This window comes from Nestor notabilis, unplaced genomic scaffold (genome assembly GCF_000696875.1).
Source record: "Nestor notabilis isolate BGI_N333 unplaced genomic scaffold, ASM69687v1 scaffold7878, whole genome shotgun sequence".
NCBI lineage: Eukaryota > Metazoa > Chordata > Aves > Psittaciformes > Psittacidae > Nestor > Nestor notabilis.
The window spans coordinates 7,297-25,623 of NW_009938654.1; the positions used below are offsets into that span (position 1 = coordinate 7,297).

At 36.1% G+C, this 18,327-nt stretch overlaps 1 protein-coding gene across 1 annotated transcript; it reads right to left on the bottom strand.

Moving 5' to 3' along the window:
• Nucleotides 1–6,521: 6,521 nt before the first annotated feature.
• Nucleotides 6,522–18,322, bottom strand: RNPC3 (RNA-binding region (RNP1, RRM) containing 3; the record flags this gene model as incomplete). Its single annotated transcript, XM_010019444.1, has 14 exons — nucleotides 6,522–6,581; nucleotides 7,526–7,658; nucleotides 8,230–8,288; nucleotides 8,369–8,463; nucleotides 8,625–8,786; nucleotides 9,641–9,771; nucleotides 10,504–10,629; nucleotides 11,578–11,723; nucleotides 13,241–13,309; nucleotides 13,800–13,911; nucleotides 14,670–14,750; nucleotides 15,895–16,013; nucleotides 17,148–17,195; nucleotides 18,224–18,322. Coding segments are annotated over 14 exons (1,440 nt in total), but the record flags the coding sequence as incomplete, so codon positions are not given.
• Nucleotides 18,323–18,327: the final 5 nt, after the last annotated feature.

Below are 18,327 nucleotides of genomic sequence, written 5' to 3' on the forward strand. Positions count from 1 at the left end.
TCAGCAGCCTTCAGCAGCAGAGGCCGCCCCCCCCCAGCCTAGGGCTGCTGGGGCAGCAGCGACAAGAGCTCAGCCTCCTCCACTGACGCAGAGCGGCACGCAGGGGAGCAGAGGTACTGCGGCTGCCCGCTGCAGCAAGTTCCAGCCCCTCAGCCCCATGCCAGGTTTGTCACCGAGAAACTGTTATATGCTAAAATAAACTAATATCTAAAAGCTTTACATCACACGTGAACATGTTAATTCAAGATAAGATTACATTTGAATATACTTGTTCTGGAGATTTGAGAAAGGAAGTCTCTCCACAGATACACTTAGCTCACTTATTTTTGTGAGTATAGCACCACCTCGCGGTTATCCTACTCCCCTGCACGGAATATTTAGTTGGCCTTTTATGCAATTTTAATAGCTTGGTTCTGTATTTGTAACTCAGCGTGGGTTTTAGGATGTACTACACGTTTACTCTAGTATAGACACCTTTTATGTGCAACAACTCGAGTCACAGAGCTTTGTAAAGTGGCTCCATCCAGATACGGACTAAAAATGTGTTAGCACAAGGAAGGGTGCTGCATCTTTGAAGGCTACAGTGGATTAACTAATATTTTCTACTTTAATGTTTGTCATTATCACAATAATGTTTCACGTCTTTCAGAACAGTAAAAATGACAACTAGAGTAAATATTTGTCTGCATATAACATAAAAGGATCTCATGCCAGAACTCAATTGCTAGGCTGGAGTAAAAGACTCAGGGAGGAGTCGCAGGACTCAAGTATTTGTCCTACCTTAGGAACAGTAGCAATGTAAGCTACTTAAGAAGACGAAAGTATTTACAACGGCAGATGTGTTCTCTTCAGTCTTGTATCAAGTAGGGAGATACATTTAAGGAATGAAACAGAAGCAGTTGGAGAAAATAATAAAAGTGATTCTCAGTATGACATTGGGTCCCTCTTAGCTGTCAATTTCCAAAGATATGGATGGATAACAAATATGCAAACTATGTAATATGTTATGTGGAATTTGGAGGTCCTAAAGTTCTGTTATAACACTAAGGAAACCTTAGGGTAAAATGCAGCTGCTACTCCCAGGGCCAATGCAGTTGGATGCATGGAACCTACTGGGTAATAGTTCCCCAGGCAACCCTGCAACCTTGGCATATGTTGAGAGACACTGAACAGATGGCAGAGTGAAGCAAAGGCCCTGTTACAGTCCCTGCAGGAGTGGCAACTTGAAGGCACCAGAACAGCAGCTGGCAAACAAGGAAACTACATTTGTGTCTGTGAAAGCAAAGCAAGAGGATTTTACACCCATCAGTAACAAAGTGCGTATGACTGGAGTCACTCAAGCTCCACAGGCACAGATTTAAAAAATTGAAACTTGTGTTACTATGGAACAGCCTGGGCAGATCCAAGCTCTTCCTGCAAGGTCAGGATGAACAAAGAACTGATAGCGAGAGAGGAGGCTTTGCCCTCATGTAGGCATATCAAGAAACAGACTAACAAATCTCTAATCAAGACAGACTATCTTTGAAGCCTGGTACATCCTGGAAGCACACTGACATCGTCAACTTACGGCTTCATGTGTCAGCAAAACACAACTAGATTGTCCCTTCAGTGGAAATGATGTAACCTCATGCAAATTAACTGATGATTCTGTACATGCTGGGAGGGTTATTGGGAGTTACTAACCTGAATCAAAATACGTATGTATGTGAAACTAGGAAAGGGAAAGCAGGGAAGACTCCATCTTCTGGGATCAGTTGATGGGCTGAACCAGTCTTCTCCCCATAGGGACACCTACTGATCTTATATTGATCTTATACACACTCAGTAACTTACTCATGCCAGCTGTTACTAGTGATTAGAGCCTGGTAGTGTATCACTTCAAGCTTGTTTTCGCAGAGTCCCTATCACTGGCAATCTGAACTTTATCCTGTCACAAACTTGTATTTTATCAAACTTGCCTGAGCCAGTGCAGAAGGCAGCGTGCAGACAAGCAATGTATGACAGAGACATGATGAGAAAATCCCCTATGCAAACTCCTCTTGATCCAGCATAGTTTTAACTGCTACTCCTGGTTTAATGACTTTAGCTTCACTAGTGATGTTTTTCCAATATGTCGATGACCAATGAAAGTTAATTACTGATGAAAAAAACAATACCCAATTTCACAGCACAAATTCATGCCAATGCACTACTCCTGCTTAGTCTCCAACACAAGCAATAAAACAAAAAACCCATCACAGTAAATGAGATTATCCTTAAATTTTTCTTATCATCACACTCAAGGAGGTGCATATGAATATATATTCTGAATCATCTTGAACATGCTGCACAGTTACAACTGTACTGTTCACCTTTTATTAAAAAAAAAACCAAAAAATATGTCTTCCTCCTCCTTCCCACTCCCAAATCCCACAACGTAAGTCAAACTGAAAAGAAAAACGCAAAATGAAGAGAAAGGAAATAATTTATTAGAAATTTCACAAGTAAACTAACATTCATTTGTCTTGTAAATCTTGTGGCATCTTAAAGATAACTGGATCTTTACGATGAGAAAATTTATACTCTCCCTTAAACACTTTAGAAATGCTACTACGCACAGTTCAAAAGTCCTGAAGATTACACTGATTCTTCTCCCAGCTTGGTAATACTTGAAAGAGATGGAACACAAAACGGACCTGGAACATCACAAAGGCATGTTAAAAGTAAGAATGAGCAGGAAAATAGTAGTGTTATGCTTTCTTTTAGCAACTAAATTGAAAACTGCTTAGTATTTAAAAAAGCGTTGAGTGCCTGAAAAAAATCCAACTTAATAGATACAGGCTGTATTAATTTTATAGTACAGTAAATTAAACAATAATGTAATAAGAAACCCACAAGAAAATATAAGTCACTGGCAACAACACTACCTCAGTGCAGAGAAGAATTAAAAAAATAAAAAACAAAAAGGTCAAAGGTAGCAGTGATTAATAGCCAATTAATATTTCCATTCTAAATACTTCATTGTGAGATGTTGTTAGATTTTCTTCTCTATTCAAAAACGAAAAAGTAAAGAATGTACAAACTAAGTCAACTACAGATTGTTTCTCGTATCAGGACAACAGTAATCATCAAATGACCTAAAATACTGTTCAACCCTCTCATATGATTAAGAATCGCTCTGCAGCATTTTTAGCCAATATATTATTATCATATTTGAAGAAAAACAAGACAACATCCTCAGTGTGAGCTCAGCACAGCTCCACATACATTAGTGGAACATTAGATCATACAAGCTAACCAACTGGGACCAAATTAGCAAGATATATGACCTTTGAGGTCAAAGGTGGAGGCCACCTTTTTAAACTAAGAACCTCTATTGTATTTATTCACTCAAGACAGACAACTCAGTGATTTTTCTTTTTCCCCTGAGAAAGTGCCCTTTGCTTTTAAAGTTACCGGATTAGTTCAGGCACTAAAACATGTTAACTCCCCACACCTACTCTGTACCAAAACGAAGATGTAGTTGAGTGCTAGAGGAAACATTGTACAAAAAAAGGATACAACAAGAAAGGATACACTCTGCATGACAGTATTACTGCAGTATTTACGCAGGAATGTTTCTAAAGAAGAACAGCAGAATGTGGTTTAATTTTACTTGATTCTCAGTAATGCATACACATAACTTTATGCTACCTATCAAAAGCAAGTATGTGTGTCTGATAAAATACAATTTTGACCCCTTATGAGATTTAATGAGGGCTGATGAGTCCAGAGGGCTGATGAGTCCATCAACACTAAACTCCATAATCAAAAGTAAATACATTTTTTTGATAACTCAAGCTACTAGGACAACACCAGATTTTTCTGCCTCATTAATTCTCCTTCAATGGTCTTTGCCATTTTACAGACTCACTTTTTCCATCAGATCCAAAACCCAACCACGTTTCCATTCAATGAAGGCTTTCAAGTCACTTCTTCCCTGTGAAGAAGCTGGAAACCTCTCAACACCAGTTTCTTCTACAAAACCCTTCTCCCCAGAAACTGTATTTTAGCTACAGAAAATATAGCCACCCCAAGTAATAACTGAAATTTTTGCCAGTCTGTCAAGAAAAAGACATTTTTAGCCAATAAGGAGTTACATAGTATTTTTATAAACCATAAGTATTACTTTATCTACAAAGTATAAAACCTTTGTAGAGAAAATATGAAAAAAAAAAAAATTACATGAACATTTGTAAACTTAACACAGCTTCTTCCTGTTTAAAAATAACCAAAAGTTAAAAACAATGCCCCTCCCCACCCATGATACAGATCAAATCTGAAGCCCCTTAAATGTTTGTATAAACTTGTTTATATGCATATTCATGTTTCAAATGAGATTCTGACACTGTTCTTCCTTGCAGATGCAGATTTCTGTCATGGAATTTTATATCAAAAATCAGCATGCATCAGAATATTCCAGCAGGAACAGGAAAACAGAGTCATGTAGAAATAGGGTTCAATTTCATCATTAGTTGGGAAGTGAAATAGTATCTTTAATTAAACCCCATGGATCCCTAGAAATCTGTATTAGTCCATGGTGCATTCTGTGATCTTTTTATATAAATGGTCAAAGTAAAGAAGTTCTGCCCTTGATACATTAAACCACTGACACCAGGGTAACTCATGTAAAAATTCCAGGTGCACAAACAAGTCTTGCATAAGTATGTGTTTGCTCACTCTAAAAAAAGCTTATGAGTTGATGATCAACATGATTGATAACCTATTACTCTGTTATTTTCTTTATGTAATTAAAGTATTACTTAGCATGTTCAAAGTCAGAATTGGATTTAAAGTACAAAATTAGTTGGAAAGATACAGAATTCCTAAAAGAATAAAAATGTCCAGACTTCGTTTGTAAGGCTTTCCAATAGCTAAAATACTTCAAGCTGCTTCTTGCATTTAAAGAAGCCTTAGCAATTTAGTGGGGTTTTTTATTAGACACTGGATAAAATAACAGAAATACAAGTGGCTTTTCCTAACAAGGAAGGAGAAAGAAACAAGACTGAAACACTCCCATAAACACTTGTTTCTAATAGAACATATTAGCCAAGGCTCATTCGTCTCTTTTCAATGACCAGTACAGAAGAACACCTGTAAAAAAGGTGATCTTTAATTTGACAAAATACAGATTTTGCAAACCACAAATCAGTAATTCAAAATAGGAACTGGTGAGACCAAACAGCATCTCAGAAATGAGCAAGACAAGCTCAACTATAATCTGATAAAAAGTATCCTTAGACAACTGACAGAACAAGAAACCTGCAACTGAAGTAACTGTTGGAAATACTACTCTCACAATAACCATACTGTGGGGTGTCCAACCAATTTTTAAAAATCAAAACCAGCTGTTCACATTCTTTATTTCAAACTTCAGGGTTTTGGTTTCTTCCACCCCCCAAAGTTACAACAATGAAAACATCCAGATTAAAACAAATCACAGATTAAGTGGAATGTTTCAGAAGCATTCAGCCTAAGCTTTGAGTTCATTTAGTCTTAGGTGGAAGAACCTGAGTGATACCTAACAGTAATCTGTAAGGAAGTTAAATCTCCTTTAAATTTGAGGTAAGTGATCTATGACAAAGTGCAGATTGAGAAATGAATGCTTCTAATTTTTGCACCAGTTACTTCACATGCCAATTTGAGACTGTTCACTACTCAAATATTTTCAGGGTATGAAACCCCTGAAAGTGAAATTAGAACCTATTTTACTTGAGTTATACAAAGCTAATATTTAGAGTAAGCAAAAGTAAAGTAAAGCTATATGGCAGGAAATAAAGTTAAATAGTAATTACTTTCTGCTAAAAGTTAGTTTCCCATTAAGTTTAGACAATAATGCAAAAAAATCAGGACCTATGCATTTCACAATAAAGGAAGACTTGATTAATGCAACATTAAGTAGCACTTTGTGACACAATACCCTTTCCTAAATCAGACAAGTTTAAAGGATGTGGCAAGAGCACCAAGATTTCATTTCCCAAAATTATCAAAGCCAAAGGTTCTTTACAGAGCTAGCAGAAGAAAGTTTATTGCTGGAAAAGTTCTTCAGCATCACTTTACAATGCTGGGGACAGAAGGGAAGGAGAGAAGAGGCCACTCTCTTCTAAGCCAAAACCCCAGATGATTACTGAAAGATAAATTGTCCAATTTCACAGAATTATTCTCCTTAGCTCCCCTTAGATTAAGAGTTAAAGAAACTGACAACTGTTCTTGAATATGAGGATTAGGGAAATGGCAGTTTACGAGTTTCTAAACAGAATAAGGAGCAGCATTTTAAACTCACACCAACTATATACCTTGCATTCTGCTTTTCTACTAGAAGTGCACATTTAAGAGAATGAAATTGTATGGAACACTTCCCCTCCACGTTACTATTCCTAGAGAGCCACTAAAAAGATACTAAATAAAACCAAAAAACCCCAAACAAAACAAATGAACAAATAAAACCCAGCCTATTTCTTTATTTTTGTTTTCAGGAAGGAATCCATACCTTGTGGAGTGTTCTACTTTTTTCTTTTCCCTTCACTGGCATCCTGTTTTGGTCTAGCTGAACGAGCAAATTGCTGAAATTCTGTTAAGGACTAAAAGTGTCACTGATAAACAGAAGTGAACCAAGAAGCAAAACAGAAGTATCATTTCAGCAACAGATAGTTTAAAAAGTGGCCTTTATCTGTGAACCAGTTCTAGTACAGAATATTGTAACAAGAGTGTTTATTAATTAAAGATTAGGACCTCACCGATTTGCAGTACAAGAAAATTTTAAAAAAGCCTGTCCAAGAGTTTACAATACTAAGTAAATAAGAAGGACTAATCAGGAATGGGTTAGGTGCAAACAGAATGATTATAGCAGGATAAGTACTTGGTATTTACAGTCCCCCATCCTGACATGTTCATTTCATAACTTTGATGTTTCAGTAGGTATTTGGGAGGGAAAAAGGTAAAAGGAAGAGAGGTTGAGGTGAATACTAGTACACAGAAAGTAAACAAACTATGAAACATTTAGGTGAACAGTAAGAAAGGACTTGCAGACAAAAAAAACCAGGGCAATACAAGTGTTGAAATCCCAAACTGTTTCACAGGCTCAAAAAACAACTGACAGATCCAGTTGCAGAAGCAGTCTAAATAGAGACTACTGACCCTAATAGGAGCATTCTTTATATTCCTAATTCTATAAGCAAGTCAAAAAGCTTACTTAATTAACATACAATCATCATGCAAGCTAAATTATCTTTTGTATTGTGTTTGCAGGATCAAAGAGCTAAGATCAAAAAAAGACGATTTTAATTGTCTTAAATAAACTAGAGCTACTTTCCTATTTCAGAAGGGGTGCCCCAATGTATTTTTTGGTTATAAAAAAATTAACAATTGTATGCTATGCTGCCTGGTTTTCTTAAGGTATTTCCTCTTTCCACAGACTTCTAATAAGTGGAACACTATGAGAACAAAACTAGAGATGGACAGATAAGACTACAAAGAATATAATGTAAATATCTGAAGAAAAAGATACAACCACCATGGGTTTTTCAAATAAGACATATCCATTTGCTTCGTTTAAAGCTTTAGTAGCTGCTTTTTCATTAGGCAGTCCAATGAAAGCCTGTCCCTTCATACGGCCTTCTTTCATCAAACGTATATCAAACCTAGAAGCAAAATTGAGAATTGGGACTCACTCATGTTTAACCACACTTTCACATTTTGCAGTACAAATATAATCTTCATGCTTCAAGATGGAGAAACAGCAGAAATGGAAGCAGAGCCTACAAGCAGGGATTATATTACTAGGGACCATTTTGCTTGGAGGATCCATTCAGGAAAAAGTGACATTAGTCTGCAGGATGGCAAACTGAAGTGCAATTGTAGTAAATATGGCATATGCAAAATGATCATACACACAATCATTTCCACTGTTTATTCTGTGTCTCTAAGCCCATAACCAGTAAAATTTGGTAATGAAAACTTAGGGGAAAAATAGTACTGTCTTAGAATCATGGAACTGTTAGGTCTGGAAAGGACCTTAAGATCATCTAGTTCCAACCCCCCCACCATAGGCTGGAACAAAGTATCTTCAGGCACTGTTCAAGCAGAAAAATTCTGTTTATGCAGAATCATAAAGAAAAAAAGTAGATATTAGGTTTTAAAACCCAATTTTCACCAGTATTATAGAAGTTAATGTAAAAGGCTTAATTTTAACCAAGCACCAAATTAACTTACATATTTCGTTCCACTTCTGACTGGAAGTCAACGTATCTTCCAAATATAAACTTGAGATCCTGGAATTAAAGGGTAGGTATAAGAGGGAAGCTGACAAAAAGCCTTTCTGATCAACACTTAGATTTGCTGGTTCACCTACCTTTTCTTGAACTTGTTTAGCTAAATTCTTCACATATATCCTGCAATTTGGATCACCCGGCTCATAGTTTTTGAAAACTGAAAATTTTTCCATTTCTGAAAAAGAGACAATGTTTTAGCTCATTTACTTACTTTCTATTTTTGCTAAGTATAAAATAACTACATTTAACATATAAATTTAGTATGATACTTATTTAAACTATTTGTTGCAACAAATGAAAGAGCTATCATGAAATAATTTATTCTCACAGTTGTACCTTCGCTAGACAGTCTGTTTTTTTCTAGATCCCTTCTAGAAATAAATTCTGATGGTATTTCATCCTCCTCCTCTTCAGTTTCCATTTTATCATTCGAACTAGGAGCTGGGAAAATCCTTCCAAAGCCTGTATTATTGATTTCTTCTGTGGTTGAATAAAGGTCTGAAATTTCAGCACATTATATGGAAGTGATTTGTATGTTTATACACAAGAGGATCAACAGTAAGCAAAAAACATACACCTTTCAATAATATTTTCATGTAGTAGACTTTGTAAAGCAATTTGAAAACACCCTGGAAGAAATGTGTCTTAATCCCTGGTTTGACAAACACGCTTGCTCTATACAGTGTCCTATAAAATCAACTGTACTACATATAAAGCCATAGCACATGCCAGTTAAGATGAAACTACTCTTGCTGTTCCAAGCCTGTATCCATTTCAATGGTTTACCTAAAAAAACTGTATATTATTCTGTGTATTACTGTAAAGTACAAGAAACACAGACTGACCATAACCCTGTAAGAAACCACCACACCTCATTGCTATTATTGCCCAGCATTGTCATAGCAGATAATTAGTGCACCATAGACGAGTTGGCAACCACTTGAATGCTGCTTTCTAAGAGCTGGAAAAGGAAAATCTGAAATTAGCTCCATACATTCAACTACACTATGTAATAATGAAAATGCATTTACGAAATATTTGCTAAAAACACCTTACCATTTAAAAGAGTACAATTTACCATCAGCCCACAGATCACAAAGGAGAGAAAGAGATCTTTAAAATCCTCTAGATCCTTTACGGTGCCAAAGCACAAAGTTCTGTGCTTCAACATGGAAAAAACAGCAAATGAGAAAAGACACAAGTTGGCATTCTGAAACAAACCATTATGTATACTGTTATGAGAAATCCAGTATAGAAGAAAAGAATTCCCTGGCCTAAATTTCAGCAGCCTTCTACACACTGAAACCACATGAATTTAATATTAAATACATTTGAAGTACAAACTCTCTTACCATTATTTTTTTCTGAGTTTATCTGAAGAACAGCTGGGATGTCAGTATTAATATGGAACTCAATTTTTTTATGACCTACATGCTGTGGCTGCTCAAAGACATCTGAAGGTGACAGTGCAGGGTGCAAACTACTGTTTAAATAAAAAAAAAAACATGTTAAAGATTCAGCCACTGATGACTGCATAGTCAAATACAAGATTTCTTCCAGATAGATTTTAAGCTGCTGTTTACCACAAATACATCAATTCTCCATTTCATAAATATTATCCAATACCATTCAAGATGATTAACACACCACAAACGCAGAAAGTATGGCTGGCAGTGCAAGCAAAACCAAGAATTGCATACCACATTACAGTATACACAGGCATTTATGAAAAACTTGGTCATCTCTACATAGAAATAGTACACTGGTGCCTACTGTGCCACAGTGCTGCAGTTTCAAAACCCAAACTTGTTCTAAAGCAAATCAATTTTATTCTTTAAGTATCACCCTTTTGGCATTTTAAAATTTTTATTTTGAGAAGTATCCTAAACAATAAATCCAGATTGCTTATGTCATGGCTGTGATACGAAATTGGTTTTCTTTTTTATGAAAAAGGGATTTTTGTTAGCTTGATAGCAAGAGAAACACAGACCACTTTACAGATTAAGGCTGTTGAGGAGACTTACAGTTTAAATTACACAAAAATGTGGACCTTTACAGCAATAAAACCAAGCGTGGAGATAAGAGATCACCTCCACTATCAAACTTACATATCAGTGAAGGCTTGTTTTGAAACAGCAATACTAAAGCAAACATGATACAGAGAATCTCATTTAGTAAAAGAATGATCTTCTGAAAAAGTGCAAAACCCACAAACCTGTGAGGAGCACACACGGGAACATTCAGTAAGTCTTTAATTCTTTGTTTTTTTCTAACACCACGTCTCTTTGTGCTTATTGGTCTTTTAGGCTGAAGGGCTGCTAATTCCATCAACTTGGTCATTCTATTTTAAACAAAATTTTAAAAAGAACCCAAGTGGTTTACATTTAATTTGAAAATACTCATTTTGAAAACCCTTCCCCCTTCCTTAAAGCCCCCAAAATACAGATTTTCAGTTATAAATCTAGCTACCTTAAGGCCAAAACTACATTAATAAACTAACACATAACAAACTAATATACACAGAGTACTTAACTCATTATGATGAGTTCAGTGATGCCACTTCCTTTCCCAAGAATGCATCTAATTAGGACAGTGAAGCTGTAGAAATGCTAAGAAGCCCCAAGCTGAACCTTTTTTAATAGCACTATTTTCACTCAACAGGAGTGCCTTCTTCCAAATGCATGTATTTTTCTGAACATAGCACAGGGACTTTGATTTACTTTTCAGTATAAAAACAAAGAAAGAAAATTGCTTCTTCATTTCATATTAAAGACTAATAAAAAAAAACAAACAAAACCAACACTACGATGAAATTCAGTTCCAAAACTCTAAGAGAATCCTCAGCACACACAATCTCCCATAATTATTACTTCTAGCAACACACACTGATATGCAAAGAACATTTTATAAGTCAGAGTGCACATACAATTCAGTAGTACTGAGCAGTTTACTCAATAAAGCTGTAAAGAACCCAGAAAGCAATCTAATGGTTGCTTCCTTATATCTATACTCTTCACTACAAGTTTTTGTTTTGTTGGGGTTGTTTTTTTTTGTTTTGGACATGTGCATAAATGATAATTTGCATACCATTTGGCCATTTTCCTTCTCTTACGGTGATTCAAAAGCACTGTCCTTTTTAAATCACTCTGGAGCTTCCTTAAGCATCTGGAAAGATTATCTATACTGCAAACATTAACAGATTCCACCATTTGCTGAACTAGAAGCTAGAAAAGTAAAACTACCACTTGAAAAGAGCCCAACAGCTAGCAAATGACTGTAAAATGCATACCTCTCCTTTTCCTCCTCATTATCACTTTCATATTCTGATTCATCTCCACTAGATGGCTGCTCTTCCTCTTCAGGCAAAGGAGGCTCTTCAGGAGGAAGAGGTGGGATTGGGGGAGGTGGCACAGGTGCTGGTAAATACTCTTCATACTAATTATGGGGAAAAAGTTTTGTTGTGTTTTTGGTTTTGTTTTCTTAATTTTTTTAAAGTAACTAAACATTTTAAGAAAAAAAATTGCATATCTTGTTTTCCTTTACATAATAAAAAGAGTCAAAGCAATAAATGAGAATATGACAAGAAGCCTTTTTTCATATATGTTTATAGGCATCTCGATGCTACTTTGTTAAACTTAATAATGAATTAATAATGAAAAATTTCCACAAGAAAAAAGATTAATAAATTGCTGCTTTCTGAAGCATAGCAGTGCAGGTTTACTTTTTTTAATTTGAGGAGTTAAAAAAACCCCACAACTATAGCCCTGGGTTTTTACTTTGCAATCAGCTTTAAGGACTTTCCCTGAGAAGAATATGGTTAAAACATATGGGAGGAGGCCTAAGCTCCCAAGCCATCTCAGTTTCTACATTGAATCTTCTACCACCTATCAAAGTTACATTCCTGTTTCTGTAAGGAGTGAGGATTTCATGAAAGGAATGAGTTTTTTCACCAAGACTGCAAAACCACCCGTAAGGAATTCCCTATGTACAAAATCATCTCCATTTCAAAAATCCTACTACATTTAATAGGTACTTTATATACCATTAGTTCCATAAGGCACTGATGTCTTCTGGCATTGGAAATACTCTGTGCCCTTTAGAAACTGCTCTAGGAATTCTGAGGACTGGATTCTCTCTTTACCACCCTTTTTTACATGACCATTAAATTCATAGTGCTTAATCTGGGCCAATATCAGGTAATGAATAAAACTATTCCCAGAAAAATCAGTGTTAATTCACTTGATAGATTTATTTCATAGTTTTCTTCATCATCTAGCTCCCCCGTTAGCAGGAGTTCTGTTAGGGCAAACACAAAGCATAGCGGAGCACAACTTCACTATATCCAAATACTGTAGCTATCACTACTAATACAAGTCCTCACTTGCAGAATTTTCCACTGGCAATCAGTAAAACTATCACAGCAACACATCACTGAGACCACAGAGCTGGTATTTCTAGTCCCCTTCAGAAACAGCTTCCCCCTAAGCCTCTGCCAGTTTCCCTCAATCCTGTCTCTTTCAAAAAACATCCTGGAGACCAATCAAGTTAAATCCAGAAGTGCTTCATCATCTCACTATCAATCTGAATCTAATCAGAAGTCCAAAGAAACACACAAATCCAAGAACTTAACACATCTTTGTAAGGCAATGTGCTAATGGTTTTCTTTATTTCCTGTATTTGTAACATGATGCTATAACCTCCTTTTTTCTTTTAATATACTCAACAGTTTGAAATATTCCAGTGCTGTCACACATGTGTATTTCTTTGCTCTATGTATAGTTTAAAAAGATTTCTTTAGAGGACTAATATGAAAATCTTACCCAATGAAATGAAGCAATATTTGCTATCCTCTAGAGATTTCTCCAACCTAAGTTTCGACCTAGATCTCCTACCAAACATTTTAAATTGTGAATCCGTTTCACAGTACTTAAAATGTGTATTAAAAATGTTACCATGGGAGGACGAGCAGTAATTGGTCCAAAAGGTGGAGGAAGATTCATTTTATTCATAAGATGAAGTACCTGAAACAATGCAAGACAAGGAAGATTTCCTTATAATTAAGAAAGAAATGAAAACAGTTCCCTGCTAGGTATCTAAGGTGGTAACTTCTGGCAGGTGTAAATCAGCATAATTTTAATGAAGATACAATTACATTGGTTATTAAACAATGTGAAAGCCTGCACATGAGATCCAACACTAATGGCAAACATGAGCAACATCCTAAAAAGACTAACCAAAAAAAGTAAAGTATCTTCTCAGAATGAAATTCCATGTACTCAGGTCACATCTAATTAAGAAGATCATATACAGTTAAGTCATCAGCATCAATGTAATAAGTTACTTCTGGTCAGTGAATTCTTATTATCTCAGCATAGTAAAAAATTAACATTGGTTAACATCAAAGGAAAACTAAATATTTACTATGACAAAAATTATTTCTGCGGGTAATTAAGAGGAAAACTGAGATGGTTTTATGTTTATACTTTCTATTTTTTTGCCTTTTGTACTTACCTGGACATAAAATTTGGGCACGCTTGCTAAGGCATTTGCTATATTTGCTAGAATTGTACTTGAAGGTGGTGGATACAAATATTTGAGGCAAGAATTGATGGGAAAGCTGAGGCTGAGGAAAGAAAAACAAACAAACAAAAAAACCCCACAGAAACAAAACCGAAGACATCTTAGCACCACTGTCACATAATGACTGATAACAATTAATAACTAATAACGACTAGAGGTTTAATTATTTATTACATCTGAATTTCCCTTAGAACAGTTTTGGACCACTTCCATTGTGTCTTTAACATCAGGAAGCAGTCCCCTAATGCATGACAGATTTACTGGGCTTGGGCACAATGAAAGTACCAACACATGCAGAAAGCCTGAAGTACACAGAAACAATCAATACGTCCAAAACCAAAAGCATAGTATCACATGCTATACAAACATCATAAACTCAATGCTCAAAGTGCTGGATATATCAGCCCAAAAATAAATTTATTCTTTACTAGTACAAAAATGCAAATGGGAGAAAAAAGAACAAGAAACCTCTGTAAAAGTAAGTCAATAGTATTCTGCTGTTAACACTGGGACAACCTACGAGTCCTCAAACTCTTTCTACAAAAGCAATGCATAGCGCTAGAAGGCTATTATGCAGTCCACAACGTCACCTTTCAAAGCACCAGTCACTACGGCCTCTAAACTTGAAGAATTAAAATTTCTTCTTTATGACAATTCCTACAGCTATGCATGTAAAACAGTAGCATTCTATGAAAGAAAATGAGTGCAGCATGCTGCATTCTTTTTCAACAGTGCAAAACACTTATTTCAAAATACACTGTAACAGAATAAGATAATGAAGACCAAAAACACCCCACTAACCCATGTTCAGGTGCAATTCCATTCTCTATTTTAACACAGCTTGTTTCTTTTTTCTCTTCTTCTTTCACTTGTTCTTCTGAACTAAAAATTAATTTAGCGTTAATTAAATGGCAAAATGTAAGTGCATTACATAATATAGGAAATACATTTTTGAGTAAATGAAATTAAACAAAAAAAAACCAGATTAGTATTTTTAACATCTTTTATCAATGCATTACTACAGCCATTTTAGTTCTTAAGAATTAATACATGAGGATAAATAAAGCAACCAGACTTCTAAAAGAAATATTTATGCAGATTTAAGTTATTCTCCCAAAATTCAAACACTTCTGACTAATCAGGCAAAAGAACTAAAATTATTTCATGTTATTCTTTGTGCAGAGCCTGTATAAAATCAAAGGTATTACATTATTGGTTTGTTCATAGTCAGAGAGTGGAATAAGTGACCTAAAACCTCCATATCTGATTTTAATTAAGCACTATCACATAGCTTCTATCACTTAGTTGTGTATTACACAGGCAAACGTGAAAGCCTAACTATGCAACTTTTTTTTTTTAATTAAGTACTTAAAAGACAACTGAAACCCAAACTATCATGACTCTAAGTCACACTAGCATTACAATTCATTGATCTTTTTATTCTTATTTTTAAATATTACATATTCTTTAACTATTTGAAAATAGGCAATTTTATGTTTGTTCTTCTCATGGTTCAAGCTAGATACATAGAAATCAGCTCCAGCTTAGAAGGCCGTGGCTATAATATTTCAGTCTTAGATGGTTATCCTAGCAGGTGTCAATTCTGCTCGAAACAGAAAGAAATATCAGGCAAGCACTGTTTAAGAGCAGAAGAAAACTATAATCCTGACAAAGAAAAAAAAAAAAGACAAAGAATCATTTTGAAACACAGGGAACCCGTGCAACTCAGAGGTCAGCTTACAGAGACTGGAGCCTTGCTCTGCAAATGAAAGCAAACAGGACCATCCGCTGCATAAAGTTATTAATAACTGTAGGAATAAGGATGGGAATTATTTCATGATGATACAGAACAAAACTGTACTAATGGGAGAAATGCAGTCACTTATCTATAGAACTGAACCTGCCTGTTAACACTTCTAAATGGTTACAATTTATCCTTTGACTTAATCGTACTAGGAAAGTATCATGAACAAGGCATTTCTTTTCCCTAGCCACAAGCATAAAAACTAAATTATTATGCACATACCTTTTACACTTCTCTGAGACAGAAGGCTGGTTAAGTACCTGCACACTATCTTGCTCCTTTGCAAATTCAACAACTAAGGTGTGACCTAGAAGTTTCAGCTGATGCAGTCTTGACAAAGCCTTCAAATAATTATAATAGAGAAAAGAAAGAAAGGGAAGAGGAAAAACATCAGAATTATTTCAAAGCATAACTGTGTTTTCTTTGGTTGGTAAACCATCCACAGGACGCAGCCCAAACTGCTTTAAGCTAAGCCTGTGCCAATACAGACCCAGTTCCACATTCCTGACTTCACAACCCTGTTTTTATCAACCTTTTCCCTGCTAGCAGGACAGAAGAAGATGGAAGTTGCACAGCTAGAACCATTGCAGAGACTTAGGTCAGTACTTAAGTACTGTCTGAATACAGTAGCGAGACTGCAGCCTTAATGATACTTGTCACACAGCCTAGTAAATCTCTGTGATCTCAAGTAACCAACCACTTGCTTTGAACTACAAACATGCTGAACTCCACTAATAATAGCTGGGAATTTAAAGATTCTTAACAGTGACACTAGGAAGCTCCACCATTGTGCATGTCCAGAAGCTGACAGGCTGCTATCAATTGGAAAAAAGCAACCTAGAGTCACCACTGTTCATCTCACTTAATCTTTGAAACTTTTTTGAGTGGCACTTTGCAGTACGGCCTAAAAATTAAAAGCAACACCAAAAGGACACAAGGCATAAGAGGGAAATTCAGGACACAGACTGTTTACCAGATTCTTATTTAAAAAGAATTATTAGTATTACCTTTTAAGACATCCATGCCCCCCATTATCATGGTAGTTTTCTTTTTCTTATCAAAGTTGGGCATTGAAGGCAGTCTTGAATTGTGTACATCACTATGTCTAAATTTTATGGCAAATATACAATTACGGAGGAGACAAGTTAGGCTTGATTTATAGTTTATATGTAAATGCACACACACCCTAGACAAAGGCCCTGATCTGTCTCGAGTCATGTAAGTTTGCCACGCTCTCAGTGATAGATGGGATCAGATGACTTCCATGAGCTCCTTCCAACCTGCCTTTCTTATGACTCTACAGAAGCAATCACTCCATCAATGCACTTCCTGAAACAGAACTCTAATAGTACACTGCCCTGCATTTTATTTTCCGCAACACCAAGTGCTAGATGATGTGTAAAACCTTCTAGAGCACAACTAGCAATTCAGAAAAGTGCTTTGCTAGAACATTTAATAACAAAATTAATACAAACCTTCACAGCTGCATTTTCACTGGGGAAAGTAGCAAAAGCAGTATGTTTCTAGAAAACAAAACAAAAAAATTCAATTCAAATCAAAGAGGTAAGAAAGTGCATGTAAAACATATACCCACAAGTAATTAGAAGTTTAAGCTTATGAATTAGAAAGCTTCCATATAATAACCATCTAACTCCCATGTGAGTCAAAGGTGGAGGACTAGAGAAAGTTTTTCTTAAGAATTTAGGACAAGCAAAAACTCCTGTACTCTAAAATTAAGACAGGAACTCAGCAATTTGAGGAATACAAGAAAACAGGAGTTTGGAGGGGGGTTGTTTTGGGTTTGTTTGGTTTAGCAAAAGCTATCCTAAACTGCAAGAAAATACATATTGATAAAGAAGTTGAATCCTCTTTTCAAAAAAGAGTTATTTCAGCACCTCTCAGCAGAACATTTTCATCAAACCAGCTCCCAAAAATAATATTTTCCCCTTACAAAAATTATAGCTACTGTTGTACTCTGACAGTTTACATAACGTTTTCCCTTATTTTTTAAGTTTAAAAAAATCAAAGCTTTCCAACTTAGACTGAATCTTCACAGAACACACAGTTCACCTCCAATTTGTTTTAACAAACATCATTACTTCATCTTGGTGCTACATGATTCGCTATTAAAAACTTAAACCATTAGCACTGTTCTAAGAGCATCTATCAGGAAAACCATTGTAATGAAGTTAATATTTTTAATACTCTACAAGAAAAAGCATAACGTTGACACAAGATGCAGACATCATTTACCTGCAGGTCTGCAGGAATACAAGGTTCTTTCCAAACACCATTCATCATCAAACATACTCCCATGTTTTCGTAATTTCGAGGGAGAAAAAAATAAAGGAATATTTCAAAGCAGACCCGTGAAACTGCATCCGTGCACCTACCAGCAGACCCTTTCGCGCTGCTTTTCCACAGCCTTATTCCTAACAATAAGGCAGGCCAAAACTGAGGCAGCCGGATACAGAACTTGCAGCCGGCGAGGAGACGGGACCCCCGGCTCAGACGCTCTCCCGACCGCACCGCCCTAAACCCCGGCGCTTACCAGCCGCCCGTGGTCCGACAGGACGCGCACAGACACCGCCCCGAAGTGCTTCAGCAGATCCTCCTTCTCCGCCGCGCTCAGCTCGGCGGGCAGGTGCCGCACCA